Genomic DNA, 20,327 nt, shown 5'->3' on the forward strand with positions numbered 1-20,327 from the left:
TGGTGAAAGCATACACCTCAATTGGGACTCGAACCCACAGTCTTCCAACTGAAACTGCACAACTCATCTCAGGACTTCATGAAGCTCAGGCTCTTCGTGTCTCGGTGCAGAAGGAATTCAGCAAGAAGCAATGTGACAGGTAAGAACTAGATTTATTAATATAGGACCCTCACGAAGGATACAAGTGGACAAGCAAGAGGGCTCTGCCCCGAGAACTAAATGGGCTACATTTGTATAACCAAAGGAAAAGTGGGGAGGGAGAGAAGACCGCCTTCTTCCTCATTCTTTGAGTAGATGGCAGGCTTACATCATTAGCTCCTCTTTCACGTTGGGCGGGGGAGTTTTTGACCCTATATGATCCAACTAGGAACGTCATGGCGCTATTCAGATCAGCAGAAGTGTGGTAACATATACTCAAATATGTTAAATCAACTCAGGTTGCAGTATAATGAGGGTCTTCTACTTTGGAATGTCACCTGTCCCTTATGTTCCTGTCCTTGTGTTACCAAACCCAGGTTCAGCTGCTAGCTGCTCAGAAGCCAATAATTTAAAAGGCAAGTGTCAGTAGAAAGGAAAAGTGTTTTAATCAGAAAAACTGGCAATCTGGAGAGAAGGTGGACTCATGTCCAGAAACGAATTCCGAAGACTCTGCTGAGCCATGACAGCTTTTAAAGGGAAAAATGGGGGGCAAGCATCTCAGTGAATCATCAAAGCAAGAAGTTGGGTTCTGCATCCTTCTCCATTGCGTGCAGGCTGGCTGGCTCTCTCTCTAGATATTATCTTTCCTGTGTGATCTGCCTGCAGGACTGCCTAGGGGGCTATTGGGGGTAGAGAGCTGGTCATTGCTTAACCACTTCATTCTTCATTCTTCATTTGATCTAGGAAAAGGATCAACAGGTTCGAGGAGGCATGGTGTGCACGCAGGAGAGCTCAAGTCAGGAGTTAGGTTAAATTGCCTGGTGATCTCATTCCTATAATTAGTTTATTTTAAGGTTAGAGGGGAACAGAAATGGGCAAACAGGAAAGTGGCAAAAGAGCTGTTTTCAATTCCCCACTGTCAAAGATCATTCCATTTCTATGGGATCAGGGGCAAAGATTCATCTTCTATAACTTCATGCTGACATAGGGTACCATCTTCTCAGAGTGGAAGATGTTGACATGATGGGTCTGTAGTACCTCTTTGCTGACAATTTTAGTTGCCTGTTTACATATATGAGCAGAAAAGCTACAATTCTTTGGCTGCCCACCAAGGTAGAGATTATTATGAGCAATAATGTCAATCCCATTCTCTTGAGGCCAGTTCCTGGAATTGTGCTGGCCCTAGATTCAGTACTGCTCAAGATGGAGCAGCTTATGTCATGGCTACAGTCTGGTTGGGGGTGGGGGCACTTCAGGGCTCTGCGTTCTGCTCCGTTCCACTTGGTCCTAAGGATCAGTATCTTGCTGACCTTGAATATCTTGTGCTTTTATAGATGGCTTTATTGTTAAGCAAGGCTGCTTTGTTTCGTGATGTTCTAATAGCTTTCCTGAGTGATCATTAACTTAGAGTGGTCTCCCAAAGTTCCTCAAAGTTCCCTCTCTATCTATAATCCCCTAGTGGGATTTCGAAAACTACCTGTGTAACTATCCTACTCTGTCCCTAACACTGGTATTTAAAAATGGGTAAGTAAAATGAATGTTAATAAGATTAAAGGAAAAGGTTTTGATAGAACATGACCTAAGGCTGGATGGTCCAGAAGGACCCCCCAACTGGTCCCCAACATTAAAAGGCCCCAATCAAGTCCACTCTATTTACCCCAGTTTAAAATAAATAAATATGTATATCTATAATATATCTATATATGTAAAGGCAGAAGGAAAATTACACTGAGATACCTGAACAACGATTACCTGAGGCAGCAGTTAGGCCAGTTAGTCAAGGTTAAAGATTGACAACAGGGCCTGGGTCCCTTGGCTCAACTCCTCTCTGGGGACCCAGAGTCTTTTTTTTTTTTTTAAATTAATTAATTTTTGGTTGCATTGGTTCTTCATTGCTGTGCGCGGGCTTTCTCTAGTTGTGGCGAGCGGGGGCTACTCTTCGTTGCGGTGCTCAGGCTTCTCATTGCAGTGGCTTCTCTTGTTGCAGAGCGCGGGCCCTAGGCGCACACGGTGCAGTAGTTGTGGCGCACGGGCTTAGTTGCTCCGCGGCATGTGGGATCTTCCCGGACCGGGGCTCGAACCTGTGTCCCCTGCGTTGGCAGGCAGATTCTTAACCACTGCACCACCAGGGAAGTCCCTGGGAACCCAGAGTCTTTTTTACAGAATAGATTAAATGGTTGGTGATAAAAAGAAAAAAAAACCTCTAGGAGTCCTGGTAAGAACAAGCTTTGTTTTTTGTTTTTGTTGTTGTTGTTACATAAATTAACCCATTTATTGTAGGTTAGCAACGTTTCAAATGGTGGCGCTTCTACTGGTCCTTCAATTCCTTCCGTCTTCTGATGGCTGACTTTACTGTGACGGCAGAAGTGGTGTCGTAGGTCCAGGTACCACCAGCTACCGTTTTCATGCGGGAACCACGGTGCGAAATGCCCACAGCTCGTCTCTTCATCTTGGTTTTGCCACAGAAGGAGCAAGTGTACTTGGCGTCCTGGCTGATTTCAATTGTCTTCACCATTTTCCGGAGAGAGGCACCATAATGGGTCCTGTATTTACCCACCATTCTGACCTTCTTGGTGCATTTAGCCATGTCACCACTGCCTAGGTCCGAGACCAGAGAGGAGAAGACCTGTTGATTGGCTCCTAATGGAAACTAAAGGTAAAGGTATAAAATGATAACATTGAGATGAAAGTTAATAAAAATTGGTATATGTAAATAGGCTTTATAAAAAATGGTTACATCTCTTTTGCTTAATTATATTGTAGGATAGACATGTTTCACTAGGGATTACTTCCCCTGTGTGGCATTATAAGGCAGGACTTATAGACCTGCCCCTCAGGAAATATTTATTAAAGAAACTAAAGGAAACTGAAAAGTGTTACCTGGGACTGTACAATATAAAGGAAAATTAAGAACTAATATTCAGGGGCTAATAAAAGTGACAATAGAGATTTGCTCTTGGTCTAACCTGTGCACTTAAAAGAGGTCTTTACTGAGTAGCTACCGTAGGAAGCTTTTGAAGGCATGGTAAATTAAACCCTAAAGTTCTAAAACATAGAACTCTTAAATTTCAGTTTAGTTGAAAATCTTCTCACTGATATAGAAAAGCAAATTGAAGAAAATACAATTAGGCAAATGCATTTTTAATAGCATTTACGTGACAGACGATTTCTATTACTGAAGCAAACTTGGGTCCGCTCACCCGCACACAGTGAAGCCGATCTACTGACCCTGGATTGTGGTGGAGAAAAGCGCCGTGTCGATTGTAAAGATGCCAGTACCAGGCTCCTCTCTTATGTCTTGGGAGTGGTCCCTCAGAGCTAGCTGAGAGGCTGCCTCCCGGGCCTCAAGTCCTCAGAAATTCTGCTGAATAAAACAGAATTCTCAACTTTTCGGTTGTGCACTTTTTTCAGTTGACAGTGTTGTGTAAATTGTTGACAAAAGTTAGAGTCTCCAGAGAATTTCAAAGCTAAACTCCTGAGAAAGCCACAACTTCTCTCATCACTGAGACTTCCATGGTCTATCTGGGCCAGATGTGTGGGTAGGGAAGGCGGAAGAGCACATTCTAGTAAATTTGCACCGCTCAGACCATGTAATGCAGGAGGGGAGTCTTTGGGTCGTTAGGAGGAACAGAAAGCAGGCAGGGGAAAAGGTAGAGGAAAAGAGAAAGGTGATAGACTAGATTCCTAGAGCTGCTCTAACAGATTATTACAAACTAGGAAGCTTCAAAGCAGAGACATTTATTGCTGCATAGTTCTGGGAGTTCACACTGAAAATGCTGGCAAAGCCATGCTCTCTGAAGGCTCCAGGGGAGGATTCTGCCTTGTGTTTTCCCAGCTGCTGGTGGTTGCTGGCAATCCTTGGCATTCCTTGGCTTGTAGCTGCATCACTCCAGTCTCTTTCCTCTTGCATTCTACTATAAGCAGCAAGGAGAAACCAGGCTGCACCTTCCACACTGTACTTAGAAATCTCTTCAGCTAAATATTCGAGTTCATCACTTACAAGTTCTCCTCTCCACCCAGCAATAGACTGGCGCTCTCCCGAGGATACACCAAGCCACATGTCTGACTTCTTTCTTCCCCGAAGAGCCCTGCAGTCTCCCACTTCACCCAGGAAAGATGATCAGACACTGTGACTGGCTTTCTTGGCAAGATTTAGGTCATTTGCTAAGGGCCTTTTGGATCCACCACAATAACCCCAAACAACAAGTATAACTTTGGAAATGTTGGTGTGATAGCAGGCACACGGAGAAAAAGCTTTCAACTTGTCAAAGCTGAAGCGCCCACCAAGTTATGGGGCAATATTTCTGTCTCTTTAAAGGCAAACAGTTCCTTCACTGGCTCCACCCAATCTGCTTCCTGGCTCAGAGGTTTCAGAGGGTGCAAACATTTTCCCCTCATAGTTAAAGCAAAAGCACCAGCTCAGACAGCTTCTTTGGAGAAAACTTGACAACTCAGCAACTCCTTCAAAAGGTGAGCCTGGCTGAGAAGAGGCCCCAGAGGATAGAGCTGCAAAGGGCAGTAGGATACAGGGAGTCTGCGCGGGGGTGGGCTCTGGCCTGAGAAGGGACCAGGTGGTGTGCAAGCAACGCAGTAAGGAGGATGCTGCCAGAGTGCTGGGGGTGGAGGGGAGAGAGGGGAGGAAAGATGTTTATGAGCATAATGTCCATACATCTCATATTTAACATGACAAACTTTTGCTGAATACTGCACTGTCTGTCTAGTTGCTGTTGGGATAGACATTGAGTACCACCTGATAACCCAGAGTTTTCCCTTAGTAGGAAATGAGTGTCCCCAAGGCAGGTCTTTAGAGCTGGAAGGCAATTCAGAGACCACCCAGTCTAAACCCCTGTTTCTTTTTTTTAATTTAACTTTAATTTTATATTGGAGTAGAGTTGATTTACAATGTTGTGTAACTTTCAGGTACACAGCTCAGTGATTCCGTTATACATATACATATATCCATTCTCTTTCAGATTCTTTTCCCATATAGGTTATTACAGAATATTGAGTAGAGTTCCCTGCGCTAGACAGTAGGTCCTTGTTGATTTTACTGAAAAAGAATCAGAACCCCTGAGAGCATGGTGACTCTCCAGGGATTACCCAGGTCACGAATGACACAGGAAATCTAGAATTCACTTCGAATTCTTTCCGACGCTTCACAGAGAGAAGGGTGACGTATGAGTGGAGGAGTGGGTGCTATGCAGGGAGGATTAGCTATTCTAAAAAATCATGTATGTGGGACCCCCTCCTTGCCTTCCCTAATTATAGGCTTGCTACCCAGTTCACCATTCGGGAAAGAGTGTGGACTGTCTTCCCCTGATCTGCCTCTGACCTGATGTAGACTACAGAATGACGGGTCCGAGAAGGAACAAGAAGAGGCCGTAGTGTGCAGTGCTTAAGAGTGAGCGTGGTAGTCAGACAGACTTTGAATCGGACCCCTCTCTGCTCAGCACCTATTAGCACAATGACTTTGGGCAAGTGTCCCAGAATTCTTGAGCCACATCAGTCTCCTCATTTAAAAAACTCAGGTAATAAAGTTAGCTTCCTTGCAGGTCATTTTTGGGAGTAAGTGAGACACAACTGACCCTTGAACAACACAGATTTGAATTGTGCGGGTCCACTTGTATGTGGATTTTTTTCAATAAATACACATTCAGCTCTCCCTATCCCTGGTTTTACATTGGCAGATTCAACCTAACAGGAGGGAAATTTCCATCCAAGGTAGGTGGAATCTGCCAATGTGAAAACCCCGATATGGAGGGCCAACTGTACTCGCCATTTTACATGAGATATTTGAGCATCTGCAGATTTTGGAACATGTCGGGGTCTTGGAATCAATCCCCCCTCCATATTGATATGGAGGGATGACTGTAATATACAAAACATACTTATTGAAAGATAGAGGGAATAATATAAGAACTTCCATGTACCTATACCAAGCTTCAACGATTATCCGTTTATGCCAGTCCTGTTTCATTTATATACTCACCACTCCCCGGCCACCCCAGATTACTTTGAGGCAAATGTCAGACCTTGTGTCACTTAATCAGTAAATATTTGAGTATGTATGTCTGAAGGATAAAGACCATTTTAAAAAATTACCAGAATCAGACTTCAAAAAGCAACGAGAATTTCTAGAAAATTACCAGTTATATTCACATTGCTCTGATTGTCTCACAATTTTAAAAATTGTTTGAAGTTGCGCCCAAATGAGGTCCATAAATTGCAATTCATTGATATCTCTTAAATTTAACTTAACACATAGGTTTCTACCTTCCTTTTTTCTTGCTGTAAAATTTCTTTAAGAAAGGGGAAGTCTTTTGTCCAACAGAATTGGAAGTGTACGCTTTGTTGATTACATCCCCAAAATGTCACTTGTCATGCTCTTCTAGTTCCAGTGTTTTGTGTGAATTCTGTTTAGGGAGAAGCTTGCTCAGAGTAAGGTTTGGCTGGTGTTTTGGTGGGAGTACTTCACAGGTGCAGTTGTTAACGTCAATCAGAAGGCATATAATGTTTGGTTGTCTCAGATATTCATGATTACCTTGAGTATATATTTCCTTAAGGGTCACAAATTATGATATTCTAATTCTATCATTCTTTCTTCATTTATTAGATGGAATAATCCTATAAAAAGAAACTTCCCCTCAACAATTCTTTCATTTCCACGAGGCACAGTTATATAAGAAAGACAAGATAAATGCTTTCTTCTTTCCCTTTGTCAACGTTCAGAATGACATACTCCTAGCATACTCCAAAGGGAACAACTGACTTCTTCTAAGAAGATGGCATTGCTATGAACACATAGATTTTAACTTATTTGATATATTTCAATCCTTTGGAATCATGATTCTTATTGATTCCCAAACTGTCTCATCTTTGTCCCGTTGGGGATCGTCTTCAAGTTGGCTCTTAAGTCCTTTTGATGCGATCCTAGTAATTCTTTTCATAGCATCCTTGTATGCTCAAGATGGTCTAGTATGGCAAGATGGTCGATGCTCAACTCGTACGTTGCCTGGCCCAGACCTGGAATCCATACTTTCTCCTAAGAGCCCTACATTTTTGGTAGGAAATGGCATTTGAAGACTACAATCTGGCACTAAAGGTGCTCATTGTCAGTGGGCTCATCATTGTTTTTAGGCCTTTTCAGTGGATTTCAAAACTATACAAACACACACACGCACATACACACAAATAAGAATAGGATTCCTGAAAACAATTTTTTGCAGGTTTTTTTTGCGGGGGCGGGGCGCTTTACTATATCCTACTGGGGATGGACAAAGAAATTACTGCATTGTCAAGTCTCTAGGACCAATTTTTTTGTGGTTCATCCACCACACAAAATACAATCTGGCTAGTTTGTTTCATTTGCTTTGGATTTTTACTAATATTTTGAAATATAATTTTTGCTGTATAATACATGCTTTCAAGATCAAATCTATGAAATCTAAGTATATCCAAAGTAGTCTAGTTCCCAGCTTCTATCCCCAGCTTCCCTCCACCCTGTTTCTTCCATCCCCATATAAGTAACTTTTTTGTCTGCTTACTTTTCAGATTATCCTGCCATTGCTTTTATGTATGAATGAAAAAATATATATATTACATTTTATATATGTAGGCCCCGATCCTCCGTGTTAGAGAAATGAGAGTAAACTCTGCATTATTTTCTTCACTTGGCTTTTTTTGCTTAATGATATATCCTGGAGATGTCTCCATACCTGGACATAAAGATATATCTCATTCCGTTTTACAGTTGGCTAGTACTGCACTGTGTGAATACACCTTAGTTTATTCAACCAGGTCCGTACTGATGGGCATTTGATAGGTTTTTGGTCTTTTGCTATTTCAAATAGTGGTGCAGTAAACAGCCTTCTGCATAATTTTTTTCTGTATTTTTGTCAGTGTACCTTTGGGATAAATCCCAAAATTGAGGTTGATAATCAAAGGGTATATGCACATGTACTTTTGCAAGATATTGCTAACTTCTCCTCTAGATGTTTTAGACTGCTTTTCCATTCGCACTAGCCATGTGGGAGAGCACCTGTTTCCCCTACACCTTTTACCAATATATTATGCCAGTAAATTTTTGGATTTTTGCCAAACCTGTAGGTGAGAAATAGTATCTTAGTGTAATATTAAATAATTAATTTAATTTTTCTATGTTTTGATATATTATTCTCTATTACGAGTGAATGTGCATCTCTTTTTATATATTCAAAGGATATTTACATTTTTTTCTTTGAACTGTTTATTTATATCTTTCTCCATTTTTTATCGAGTTGCTGGTCTTTTGTTTCTCTACTTTTAGATATTCTTTGTTTTTTTTTTTTAAATTTTGTAATTTAAGTATAGTTGATTTACAACACTGTGTTAGTTTTAGGTGTACAGCAAAGTAATTCAGTTATATATTTTTTTCTGATTCTTTTGCATTATAGGTTATTATAAGATATTGAATATAGTTCCCCGTGCTATACAGTAAATCCTTGTTGCTTTTGTATTTTATATATAGTGGTATGTATCCATAAATCCCATATTCCTAATTTATCCCTCTTCAGCCACTTTCCCCTTTGGTAATCAAAAGTTTGTTTTCTATGTCTGTGAGTCCATTTCTGTTTTGTAAATAAGTTTATTTGTATTTTTTTCAGATTCCACATGTAAGTGATATCATATAATATTTGTCTTTCTTTGTCTGACTTACTTCTCTCAATATGATAATCTCTAGGCCCATCCATGTAGCTGCAAATGGCATTATTTCATTTTATTTATGGCTGAGTAATATTCCATTGTATATATGTACCACATCTTCTTTATCCATTCATCTGTCAATGGACATTTAGGTTGTTTCCATGTCTTGGCTATTGTAAATGGTGCTGCTAAGAACTTAGGGGTGCATGTATCTTTTCAAATTAGAGTTTTGTCCAGATATACGCCCAGGAGTGGGATTGCTAGATCATATGGTGACTCTATTTTTAGTTTTTTGTGGATCCTCCATACTGTTCTCCATAGTGGCTGCACCAAATTACATTCCTACCAGCAGTGTGGGAAGGTTCCCGTCTCTCCACATTTTCTCCAGCATTTATTATTTGTAGACTTTTTGATCATGGCCATTCTGACTGCTGTGAGGTGATACATCATTGTAGTTTTGATTTGCATTTCTTCAATAATTAATGATCTTTTCATGTGGTTGTTGGCCAACTGTATAGATATTCTTGGTGTAAAAGGAAAATTGCCCTTTGCCCCTCTTTTATATAAGTTGGAAAAAAGAATTTTCCCCTAGTTGGACATTTGTGTTTTAATTTGTGTGTATGGAGGATTGTTTATTTGTTTGTTCGCCTCACATCATCTTTTTGATTTTTATGTAATCAAATTTAGGTGTCTTTTTCCTTACTCTATTTCAAATCTTAGAAATATTTTCCCCACCCCCAGGTTACAAAGATTTATCCATGTTCCTTCTATTATCATATGGATTTTTTCACATTTAAATTTCTAATCTATTTGGAATTTGAATGGCATCAGGAAGTGGATGCAGTTTTATCTTTCTCTGTATTGTTATCTCAGTGTTTCTTATTAGTCCATCGTTTTTCCCATTGATGTGAGATGCTGCCTTATTGAATATAAATGTAACATAATATAATTGAATTGAATATAAATGAATATAGTGTGATCAGTTTGGTCTACTCCCGAATTTTCTGTTTTTGTTTTACTGTTCTCTCTATTCAGGCACCAACATCATACGGCTTTAATTATAGAAATTATAATGTTCTACTCTCTGGTAGAGCTAGTCTTCCCTCATTTTTCTTTTCTTGATTGCCAAGGCTAATTTTCTTTTGTCTTCATCCAAATGAACTTTATAATCAACTATTTTAGTTGCATGAAAAAAAAGTGATGAAAAACAACTTTTAATTTATATTTATGTAAAATCATGTTAAAGAAGTATCTATTCATTTAAATTTTATGATTTAAACATGAATCAGTGTTGGGCTTCCCTGGTGGTGCAGTGGTTAAGAATCCGCCTGCCAATGCAGGGAACATGGGTTCGAGCCCTGGTCTGGGAAGATCCCACATGCCGCGGAGCAACTAAGCCCGTGACCTGCACCACAACCACTGAGCCTGAGCTCTAGAGCCCGTGAGCCACAACTACTGAAGCCCGCGTGCCTAGAGCCCGTGCTCTGCAATAAGGGAAGCAACTGCAATGAGAAGCCTGCGCACCGCAACAAAGAGTAGCCCCCGCTCGCCACAACTAGAGAACGCCCGTGCGCAGCAGCAAAGACCCAATGCAGCCCAAAATAAATAAACACATAAAAAAATTTATATTAAAAAAAAGAACACGAATCAGTGTTGAATTTGGCCAAATGTCTGTTTTGCACCTGGTTCCTTTTCTTCTTAACCTATTCATGGGATGTGTTGCAACAATCAATTTCCTCATGTGGAACCACCCTAGTATTTCTGAAACAGTAATACTTAATCAAGGTGTATTGCTTTTTAGTGTCTAATAATTTATTTAGGAATTTTGAATCAATACTCACACATGAGACATGTGTATCGCTTTACATATTGGTGAACTCGTGGTTAGTTTTTCGGATCAACATTACACTTGCTTCATAGAAAGAGCTGAACGTTTTCCTTCCTTTTTATGTGATCAGGAATTGTTTAAGTAGCACTGAGATGATCAGATCTTTGAAGGTTTCAATTAATTCCATGTGAAACCATCTGGACACGACTCTTTTGTGGGGATACTCTTTAAGTACTTTGTTATTTCTTCCACAGCAATCGAGCTGTCTGTGCATAGTAGAATATTACACATTTTCAGGGAGGAAAAGAAAGAAACAAAAGAGAGTTGGGAACAGTTGCCACTTGCCCAAATTGACCCTTTTTCCCTCTCCTTCCTTTTCTTAAGATCTTGTGGGTACCTAAGCCCCAGGGCCTCTTGATATAAACATGGCTGACGCCCAGGACAACACTCTGAGGATCGTGCTGGTCGGAAAGACTGGAAGTGGGAAAAGTGCCACAGGAAACACCATCCTCGGGGAAGACGCCTTCAAGTCTATGGTTGCTCCGCAGGCTGTTACCAAAACTTGTCAGAAAGCATCCCGGAAATGGGAGGGGAGAAACCTTCTCGTTGTTGACACCCCAGGGCTCTTCGACACCGAGGAGAGCCTGAGCACCACCTGCAGGGAAATCAGCCGCTGTGTCCTCGCCTCCTGCCCCGGGCCTCACGCCATCGTGCTGGTCATGCAGCTGGGCCGCTACGGGGAGGAAGAGCAGAAAACCGTGGCGTTGATCAAGGCTGTGTTTGGGGAAGCAGCCGTGAAGCACATGATCATCTTGTTCACTCGCAAAGAGGAGCTGGAGGGCCAGAGCCTAAGCGTCTTTTTGCAGAGGGCGGGTGTAAATCTGCGAAGCATCCTCAAGGAGTGTGGAGACCGCTGCTGTACCTTCGCTAACAGGAGTACAGAGCAGGCTGAGAAGGAAGCTCAGGTGCGGGAGCTGGTGGAGCTGATAGAGGAGATGGTGCAGAACAACCAGGGGGCCCACTTTTCCGACACCGTATACAAGGACATAGAGGAAAAGCTGAGAAAGCAGGAGGAAGTCTTGAAGAAAATCTACGCTGATCAGTTAGAAAAGGAAATTAAACTAGTAGGAAAGGAATATGCCCATTGCCCACAGAAAGAAAAGGAGGAACAAATAAAATTCCTAATGAAGAAGCATGATGAACGAATGAAAAATATAAGGGAAGAAGCCAAGGAGAATTTATTTCAAGTTGTTTTCAAGGTGATTACAAACGTGCTTTCAAAAATATGGCCAAAGTTTTGGTAGTAGTGTAAATTTTATTTTTACTTCTCAGTTTACTATGACTTGTTAATATGGTAGTTTGCATTTTCCAAAGAGGGCTAAAACCATATCTTCTTTCTGACTTCTTCTTACAATCTGACCTTGTTACTCTTTCCATTGAGTTATGGGTCTATGTCCCCTGCCTTGAAATTGGATGGACTTTGTGACTGCTTTGATAAATTCTGGGTGGTTGAAGTAACACCATGGGACTTCCAAGGTTAGAAAGGGAAAATGCCTCCTTGCTGTCTCGGGGTGCTTGCCCTTGGAATTTGGCCACCATGTTGTGAGGAAGCCCAAGTCACCCACATGAAGAGGACTTGAAGTCACTGGCCCACTCCCCTGGCTGGTATTTCAGCTGCCAGCCAGAAGCAGCTTGCCAGTCACGCAAGCGAGGTGACCCCAAAGTGCATCCTCCAGGTGCCAACTGATGAAGATGCAAAGAGCAAAGATGAGCCATCCCCACGGGGTCCTGCCCAAATTGCAGATTCATGAGAAAAATAAATGATTGTTGTTGTTTTAAACCACTAAGTTTTGGGATGGTTTGTTATGCAGTGAGAGCTAACCAGAATGAAATATCTTCCCAGCACATTCCCCACTGACGCCCGGCTCCCAGCTGTCCTTCTACACAATGCCAGTGAATGTAAGAGGTTACGAAATTGACATAAGCAGGCGATGATCTATTTCAGAGAGTTCACAGAGTCAATTTAGGAAAATTCAAATAAGCAACCCTGCATACGTTAAGTGTCAGCACCACTGGTAATGTGTCTTATTTCAATCCACATCTATGAGTACTTTGTTAGTGAAGCATCAGGCTTCTCTGGCACCATTACTCCGTGGTTCATGGAGATGTGGACGTTGGTAAATCCTCTTATTGTTTTTTTTCTCTCTCTCTTTTCTTTAAGGTACCATCCTAACTTAAAATGTCCCTGCTGTACCTAAGAAATCTCTTCTGTGCCAAGTGTTTTTCTTGCCTCTGCAGATCCACAGTTCACCCTTCTTTCACTCCAGCTTTTTGCCTGGGTGACTGATCTATATGGACTACATCAGTGGGGTCTCTTGCTCTCTGACTTCTGCTTCGTTTCTGCCAATGGGAAATCCAAGCAGGAGAGCTCCTGACGGCAGAAAAGCAAGGTCAGGGTATCTGTTTTCCTGCCTCTCTCCCTGCAAGGGCATCTCCCACTAGCTGCAACCCCAAGCCGAAGCTCATAACTCCTCCCCTGGAAGCTCTCTACCCAGCTCTCCTTCTGGGTTCCAGCTTTTGTTCACCCCTTAGGGTAAGGATGTAATTTCCTCACTGTTACTAGCCCTCTCCCTTGTCATTTCCAAACCCTGTATCCACAGCTTGTAGGAAGCCCCTTCACTAGGCTCTCCTCCAACTACTTCATTATTACTGAGCCATCTGTTTTCTGCTGGAATCCTGATTGATACATCTTCTGATACCTACTTCTTTTTCTCTTTCAGAGCATTCCCTGACTTTTGTTGTTGTTTTTCAATTCCCGCTAGTGTTTTCTGCCAGCAGAAAAATCTCTCCTGACTGTTGAAATCTCTGGGACAAGTTTACCCACATGGACTGTGACATGGGCAGTGAGCATAGAAGAGGTTCTGTCTTGCTAAAATAAGTGCAAAACTTCAAAGTTAGAGGGATGATTTTATATCATTTATAATGATGGCAGATAACCCAAACTCAAATTGTTGGAATTTTTACAGCTGTCCTTTGCTTTCCCTGTGAATGTGACTGACAGTATCTACTGCACTGGTGAAATTTAGGGAGACAGGGATTCGAGATCAAATCTGAAGAAAATAGGATCCCAAATACCTGCTCATTCTAAGGTTCATCACAAATATTATGAATGGAGTAAAGACAGCATGGAAGAAAAGCCCATTGTGAGAAAACATTCATAATATAGGTTGTGTGGGGCTTCCCTGGTGGCGCAGTGGTTGCGCGTCCGCCTGCTGATGCAGGGGAACCGGGTTCGCGCCCCGGTCTGGGAGGATCCCACATGCCGCGGAGCGGCTGGGCCCGTGAGCCATGGCCGCTGAGCCTGCGCGTCCGGAGCCTGTGCTCCCCAACGGGAGAGGCCACAACAGAGGGAGGCCCGCATACCACAAAAAAAAAAAAAAAAAAAAAAAAAAAAAAAAATCATAATATAGGTTGTGACATAACACCGCTAGTCCAAACTGCTATTCCCGATAACACAATTCTTATATTTAGAGGTAGTTCCTTGTGAGTGATTCATCAGTGCAGTATTATCTCTAGAGAGCGAACTATTCATGCACTGTCCTGACACCTTTCATTTAAGAACCGTTGAAATGATATTTTCTCTCAGCACCTTGCAGAAGCATTATTAATTCAATTAACTTGTGTGTATCTAGGCATACGTTAGGGCCTATGGAAGATGCAGCTTATATTCCACTTTGGAAGGTAAGACGTGCCCAGAGGAGAAATGAGTAAATCAAATGAAAATCATCGATAAATCATCACATTATCTTCTCCCGTGTCGAAGGAATTCATGCCTGCTCGATTATCTTCACAATCCTTACATCCCAGTTTTCTCTGAAGGTGGTTCTGAGTTCTGAGGTCTCTGGAAATTCCAGCATTTTGGGTGTGCATTATTCCTATTGTTGAAATATGTGAGAGCCATGACCCATAATTGGAGAATTAAAGTAGGATTCGTAGGAGAAGACTTGAGGAAGAATTCAGAGCTTGAAATCTGCTGTGAAGGATGTACAGCATGTGTCCATGTGGGTGACTGGAATGATTCATCATGCTTCTCTTCAGAAACAGGAAAGTTAGGGACTGCAGAGAAGATCAGCGGGGTAGACTCAGGAGTGACAGTACTCAATTAGGTTTGTGACAAGCTGAGTAGCAGACGTCAAAGGGCAGGTCCAATGTAAACGTCCTACATTGAAATTTTGGACTGAAGGTCATGTGAAAGGCCTGGGGTGAATGTGGCAGGATATTAACATAAATGTGAATTTCAGCTGAGCCCTCAGTATTGCCAACACCCCCACATTCCAAACTCATACACTAGAAGATCTGGGCAGGACCTGCCAGGGAAGGAGCTGGAAACCAGTTAGGTGAGGTTTAGCTCTTCAGCTAATTCGGTAGGTATTTGAAGAGGTCAAGAGGAAAGGGCTTTTTAAAAGAGGACATTCTGATCATAAGGACAACAGCCTTCAGGATTGGCAAATTCTTGGGCTTCATCTCGAGAGTAATTGGCTCCCTGGTAAAGAGGGGGATCTATATGTAACCATGTGATTTAATAAGGGAAGCTCCACGGGGACTCCACTTGTGTGCCCTACCCAATAGGATGACGGTTTCCTCTCACCTCACAGCAAGTAAGGTAGCCCCTTGGGCTTTGATGCTGCCAGAGGACCTGAGTGGTGTATGGTAAGAGATTCCTGGGAGGACATGACCTGTGTCCTCTGGAGTTTAGCTTTGGAGCCGGGTGCTCCTGTGGGATATATAATACGAAAGGACTATGTGCTATGTGCCAGAGGGTAAAGACTGAGGAGGCTGATTGGAAGCAGCCATAACTTTCACTGACTGTGGGGCAAAAATATGTGCTCCCCGTAAGTCAAATGTGGGCCACACAGGAGGGAGCCAGCCAAAGGCAGCTTGAAGGGGACTTGCCCGGAAGTCCACCAGGGATTGCAGCTGTGCCCGGAACTGGAGTCGAAGCGACCAGCTGGTGGGGAGATAGTGGCCATCAGTTGGACTTGTAATTGCAGATTTCCAGGGAAATCTTTCCTTCATTAATGGGGCCCCATGAGGAAAAGAGCCACGAAGTGTGCCTCCATCCCCCAAAGCCAGATTACACCTGACTTGTCTTCAATGGTTTTTCCTCTTCTCCTCCAACCCACGAGGAGTCACATCCAAGGCGAGTGACGGGAGGAGGAGGAGACGAAGGGCGGGGTGGGGAGAGATGGAAGAAGCCCTGGGCACACTGCTGGTCCTTCGGCGGAAGCAGGCACAAACCAGGGGAAGGAGAGGCTTTACCCTGCAGCGAAATTCCGAGTTTGATTATTGGGTTGGATGTTGTAATTACACAAATGGGACTAACAGAGACTGGAGAGGGCTTGCGCTTAGGGCAGAAGCTATCCAAGATTTCCTTCACGAGGCACTAGTGGACCCAATTTGATGGGCCAGTAGGAGACAAGAATAAATGTCTTCCTTCTTTGCCCTCCCTTCTTCGTGAGGTCTGTCTTATTTAATCACAGGCTGGCCATAAATCACCTTCTTTGCTATGGATGAGATCACTCTAGAGAAGAACCCCAAGACCTTGCCAATCCTCTTCCTGTAAGAGTGGTGCTGCGTGCTTCCCATCAGTGGTGTAGCAGGAGTCCAGGGAAGTGCTCTGCTCGTGCAGATTATGGAAAGAAATTTGACATGACCACATTCCCAGAGGGGTATTTATGTGTACATCCCACACAGTCAGAAGATTAAAAGGGGCTGGAGTAGGGCCTGCAACATCTGAAGGGGGTGAAGTGTCCCTAAGAGCCCTGAGCCTTATTTTCTCACGGTCAATCAGAGAGGAGCCTCGACCAGCTAAAAATCTGTGCCATGGAGTCTCCCCGTCCTTGTGGCCAAGGAGAGGACAGGCAGTAAAGCTCACTGCTATGAATAGGAGACTGTCACAGCAAGTTTATGGTATGACTGCGGCCAAAGTTCTGACCGTTCTTAGAGATCACAACTTGACCTATGGAGAACGGATTTACCTTGTGCCAGAGTCTCAATCTGGTGAACAGGGTCAATGACCAAACTTGAAAGCATGCTTCCGGTTGAAAATAAAAAGAAGCTACAAATCAGAGACTTGTTTTCCACTGTGGCTTTTAAGTTCAAAGATGACTCCAGCAGAAGGGGTTCCAGAGATGTTGAGTAATGAGGCCCAAGGTCAAAGGAGGCATGTTTGAGACACAGCAATCATTTGTAAAGTGCTGCATATATAATCCACGAACAACCAAAAGTTCATTGGAATGGTAATTTGTTGAATGTAGAGGCAAAATTGCATCCTTTCTGGAAGGTATACACACATAGAAGCCCTTGGTAAGTTCACCCAGCAAGTCTTGAATGGTAGCCAACAAAGCCTGTCCTTACTGAACGCTGACATTTCTCTGATGAGAAAAGCTGCCCTCCAAACTAGAATGGCCTTGGACATGATCCCTGCCTGGCAAGGAGGCACGTGTGCCATTGTCCAAACAGAATGCAGTGTGTTCCTACCGATGAGACTGTTAATGTATCGTCTTTATTGAGTCACATGAGGGCACAAGTGAACACCCTGAGTGATCCCACCCCCCTACCTGGGGACCTAGTAAATCAGTGGTTCGGATCATAGGGTTCTTGGTAGAAAAAGTTGGTCATTGATTTGGGGAATCATTGTCTTAACCTGCGTTTTCTCTTGCATGTGACTGTATTGGTGCTGTGACATCTGCCACCAGTGCAGCCGGGGAGCTACCAAAGGAGCCACCTCCGTGCCAGCGAAAGCCCTTGCTGACCGCCAGGGCGCGTTGCGCGAGACGCGAGCCTGTGAGATCGCGAGAGCGGGTCACGGGGCTTGAGAGCTGGGCCCAAGAACTGGACCCACGCAGCTGGGGGCTCCCCACCTACTCCGCTGTCCTTGGGATGTGCGTTCTGCTTGGCTTCCCCACTCCCAGAAGCCTCCCCAAGGATACAGCCTTGAGTAGAAATTGACACTATCTGGATTCTAGACGGGACCGAATCCACTCAAGGCCGCTGTATAAAGGTTGACGATTCCGGCAGACACGGGTGGAAAGCTATTCTCCTCGTGGCCGCTCAGGACAAGCCTTGTAAGTTCCTTGCTTATTAAACCTGCCAGCTGCCCACCTGGAGTGGTCTGACTCACCGTCGGGTTTCAGATGACACCTGGGAAGATCTCGAGGACGTTTCAAACCAACTTATATTTTTAAACATCAGTCTCATCTATATTTATAAACAAATATAAAAACTGGAATATCCAAGGCAATTGTTCTCAAAGTTCTTTCTTCTTGTTGAAAAAGCGTCTCGATTATCTAAAACTCTTCCTAGATTGGGTTGCATTCTCTGAGATTTGCAATCAACAAGTTGCCATGTTGCAAAATAGGACTTTGTAGGTATTCCCTTTCCGCACTGTTGAAGGATAACCTGCCTTCTCACTCTTGGTCCTCTTTACCACGCTCCCTGATTTTTTTTTCATACATAAGTGAACATCTTCTATAATTATTTTATAATTCACACACTATTCCTTTTTTGTTTCTTTTCTGTCCCTTCCAGGAACACTGAAAGATCCGGAGGGCAAGGATCTTTACCTGATAGTTTTTGCTAACATACCCAATTGCCTAAAACAGTGCTTGGCACATAATAGGCTCACAAGAAACACTGAATGAAAATTCTATTTCATTTGATATTTTGTTCTTGTTTGTTTAGAATTGGATTGCTGTATTTGCCTCGACTTCTGCTTTCAACCTATCTCAAGTTTCATGTTTTAGATTTGGATTTTCTTTGCAATCCACTCCAAACAATATTTATTTTTTATCGGAAATCTTTGGTGTATTTATCATAGTTATAATTTATGATCTATTTGGATGCATTTGTAATCTTTTATTTTTTGCTTTCTCCTTGTCCAACCTGTTTCATAGTTTGTTTTTCTTTCTTCTTTTTGCCTTAATTTGGATTATTTGGTTCTTCTTTTCATATTCTATTTTGTTTTCTGTTCAGTTGGAAATTATATACACTCTTCCTAATTTTCTTAGTGGCCACAGCACATATTCTTTTTTCCAAATTTTAAAATTTTTTATTACCATTTTTAAAGGTTACATGCCATTTACAGTTATTACAAAATACTGGCTATATTCCTCATACAACACATATTCTTAACAAAGTCTAAAGGGAATCTATATTTTAATCTTCCTCTTATACAACAAATTACTATAGAACATTTAAACTCCATTCCCACCTTCCAACCCATCTATGCATTATTCTTGTGTATTTTTATTTTCTTATTTTTTTCCTTTTTAAGCCCTAGAAATTATTACCATTATCTTCTCTCCCTTTCTTTGTCTTTCCTTCCTTCTTTCTTCCTATTTCTTTCTTTCCTTCTTTCTTTCTTTCTTTCCCCCTTCCGTCTTTCCTTCCTTCCTTCCTTCCTTCCTTTCTTTCTTTCTTTCTTTCTCTCTTTCTTTCCTTCTTTCTTTCTTCTTTCTTTTCAACCTCTGATTTACTATCTGTGATGACTTTCCTCTTGCCTCAAGTACACTCTACAAATTCTCTTAGTGAGGTTGTGCTGGTGCCAAGAACTCTCAGTCTTTGTTGTCAATGTGGTTTTGAGAAGCGGACTTTAAATTCTCCAGGGCTGGTGAAATATCCTCAGAGCGACAGCTAGCTGCTATGCTCCACTTTGCCCACCTAAACTTAGTTCCGTGTCTGAGAAAGGTTATTTTCTTGCCTGCCCACTTATGCTTTTAAGAAAATGTATGTAATATTTTTCAGTATTTTTAGTTGATTTCAGTGGGAGGATTAATAACCTAGATATCTGAAAGAGAAGTTTCTTTTTATGTTTGGTTTGTCTTTTCCTGGTTTTGTTTCCTGCGTGTATGTCTCCCTTTGGGGTTATTTTTGCTGTTTGTCTTTGTCTCTTTCATCTGTCTTTCATATTGCAGTCTGTCGTCAAGCAGCAGCTCTCCCCGACTGCCTTCTCGTAGTTTGGAATAAATCATTAGAAAACCTGGAAGTTCCACGTCTGAGTGAGGGTGCCGACTGCAGCCTTCACGTGAGGTGACCGCAGGATAGGCTGTTATGTAGACGGAACCCAAAATGCCAGAATGCAGAGGATTTTCTCTGGAGATGCTCTAATCTTTAGGAGAGATTCCTTCAATTACCCACTCGGGAGGAGAGACCTTGAAGTGTGAGGTTCTGAATGAGGGGGAAGTGAGGAGATGACTGGATCATGTGTCACATACTCACTTCTTCCACGAATGCCCTGCTTTCAGCCCTACAGCCCCATCCCCTTGGAGCTGAAATTTCTGAAGCCCACCTCCCCGAGGTGCTTCCGTCACCATCCGCGGCCACCTCAGGACAGCCTCTCCTTGGCCATGTTGGCTGTGGATGTTCTGCTCTGATGCATCCTTCCAGAAATCTGTTGAAACCTCTTGTCTCTGATACTTATACTCCTAATTGTCTATGGCATCCTGGTTTTTATTAGGGTTTGCAGGAGAACGTCTGTGGTCTATAATTGATCTCAGTCCATTTTCCAGAATGCTTGGCATATGGCCAGTTTGCTATCTGGGTGCTGAAATCCCTGATCTCCTGTTAAATAGAAGTAAAATGTAATGAGAGAGAATGCGCAATATTTACATATTTATAT

The 20,327-nt window shown here is 42.5% G+C and overlaps 2 protein-coding genes across 2 annotated transcripts; one reads left to right on the plus strand and one right to left on the minus strand.

The window, feature by feature from the left end:
- Window positions 1-2,426: 2,426 nt before the first annotated feature.
- On the minus strand, window positions 2,427-2,725 carry LOC102974647 (60S ribosomal protein L37a-like). Its single transcript, XM_024132246.3, has one exon. It carries the CDS (start codon window positions 2,723-2,725, stop codon window positions 2,447-2,449), a length of 279 nt encoding a protein of 92 aa, XP_023988014.1. The 3' UTR covers window positions 2,427-2,446.
- A 1,837-nt stretch (window positions 2,726-4,562) lies between these two features.
- On the plus strand, window positions 4,563-12,481 carry GIMAP7 (GTPase, IMAP family member 7). Its single transcript, XM_007130983.3, has 2 exons — window positions 4,563-4,608; window positions 11,033-12,481. Exon 2 carries the CDS (start codon window positions 11,074-11,076, stop codon window positions 11,950-11,952), a length of 879 nt encoding a protein of 292 aa, XP_007131045.2. The 5' UTR covers window positions 4,563-4,608; window positions 11,033-11,073; the 3' UTR covers window positions 11,953-12,481.
- The last annotated feature ends 7,846 nt before the right edge of the window (window positions 12,482-20,327 follow it).

Source organism: Physeter macrocephalus, chromosome 5 (assembly GCF_002837175.3).
Source record: "Physeter macrocephalus isolate SW-GA chromosome 5, ASM283717v5, whole genome shotgun sequence".
NCBI lineage: Eukaryota > Metazoa > Chordata > Mammalia > Artiodactyla > Physeteridae > Physeter > Physeter macrocephalus.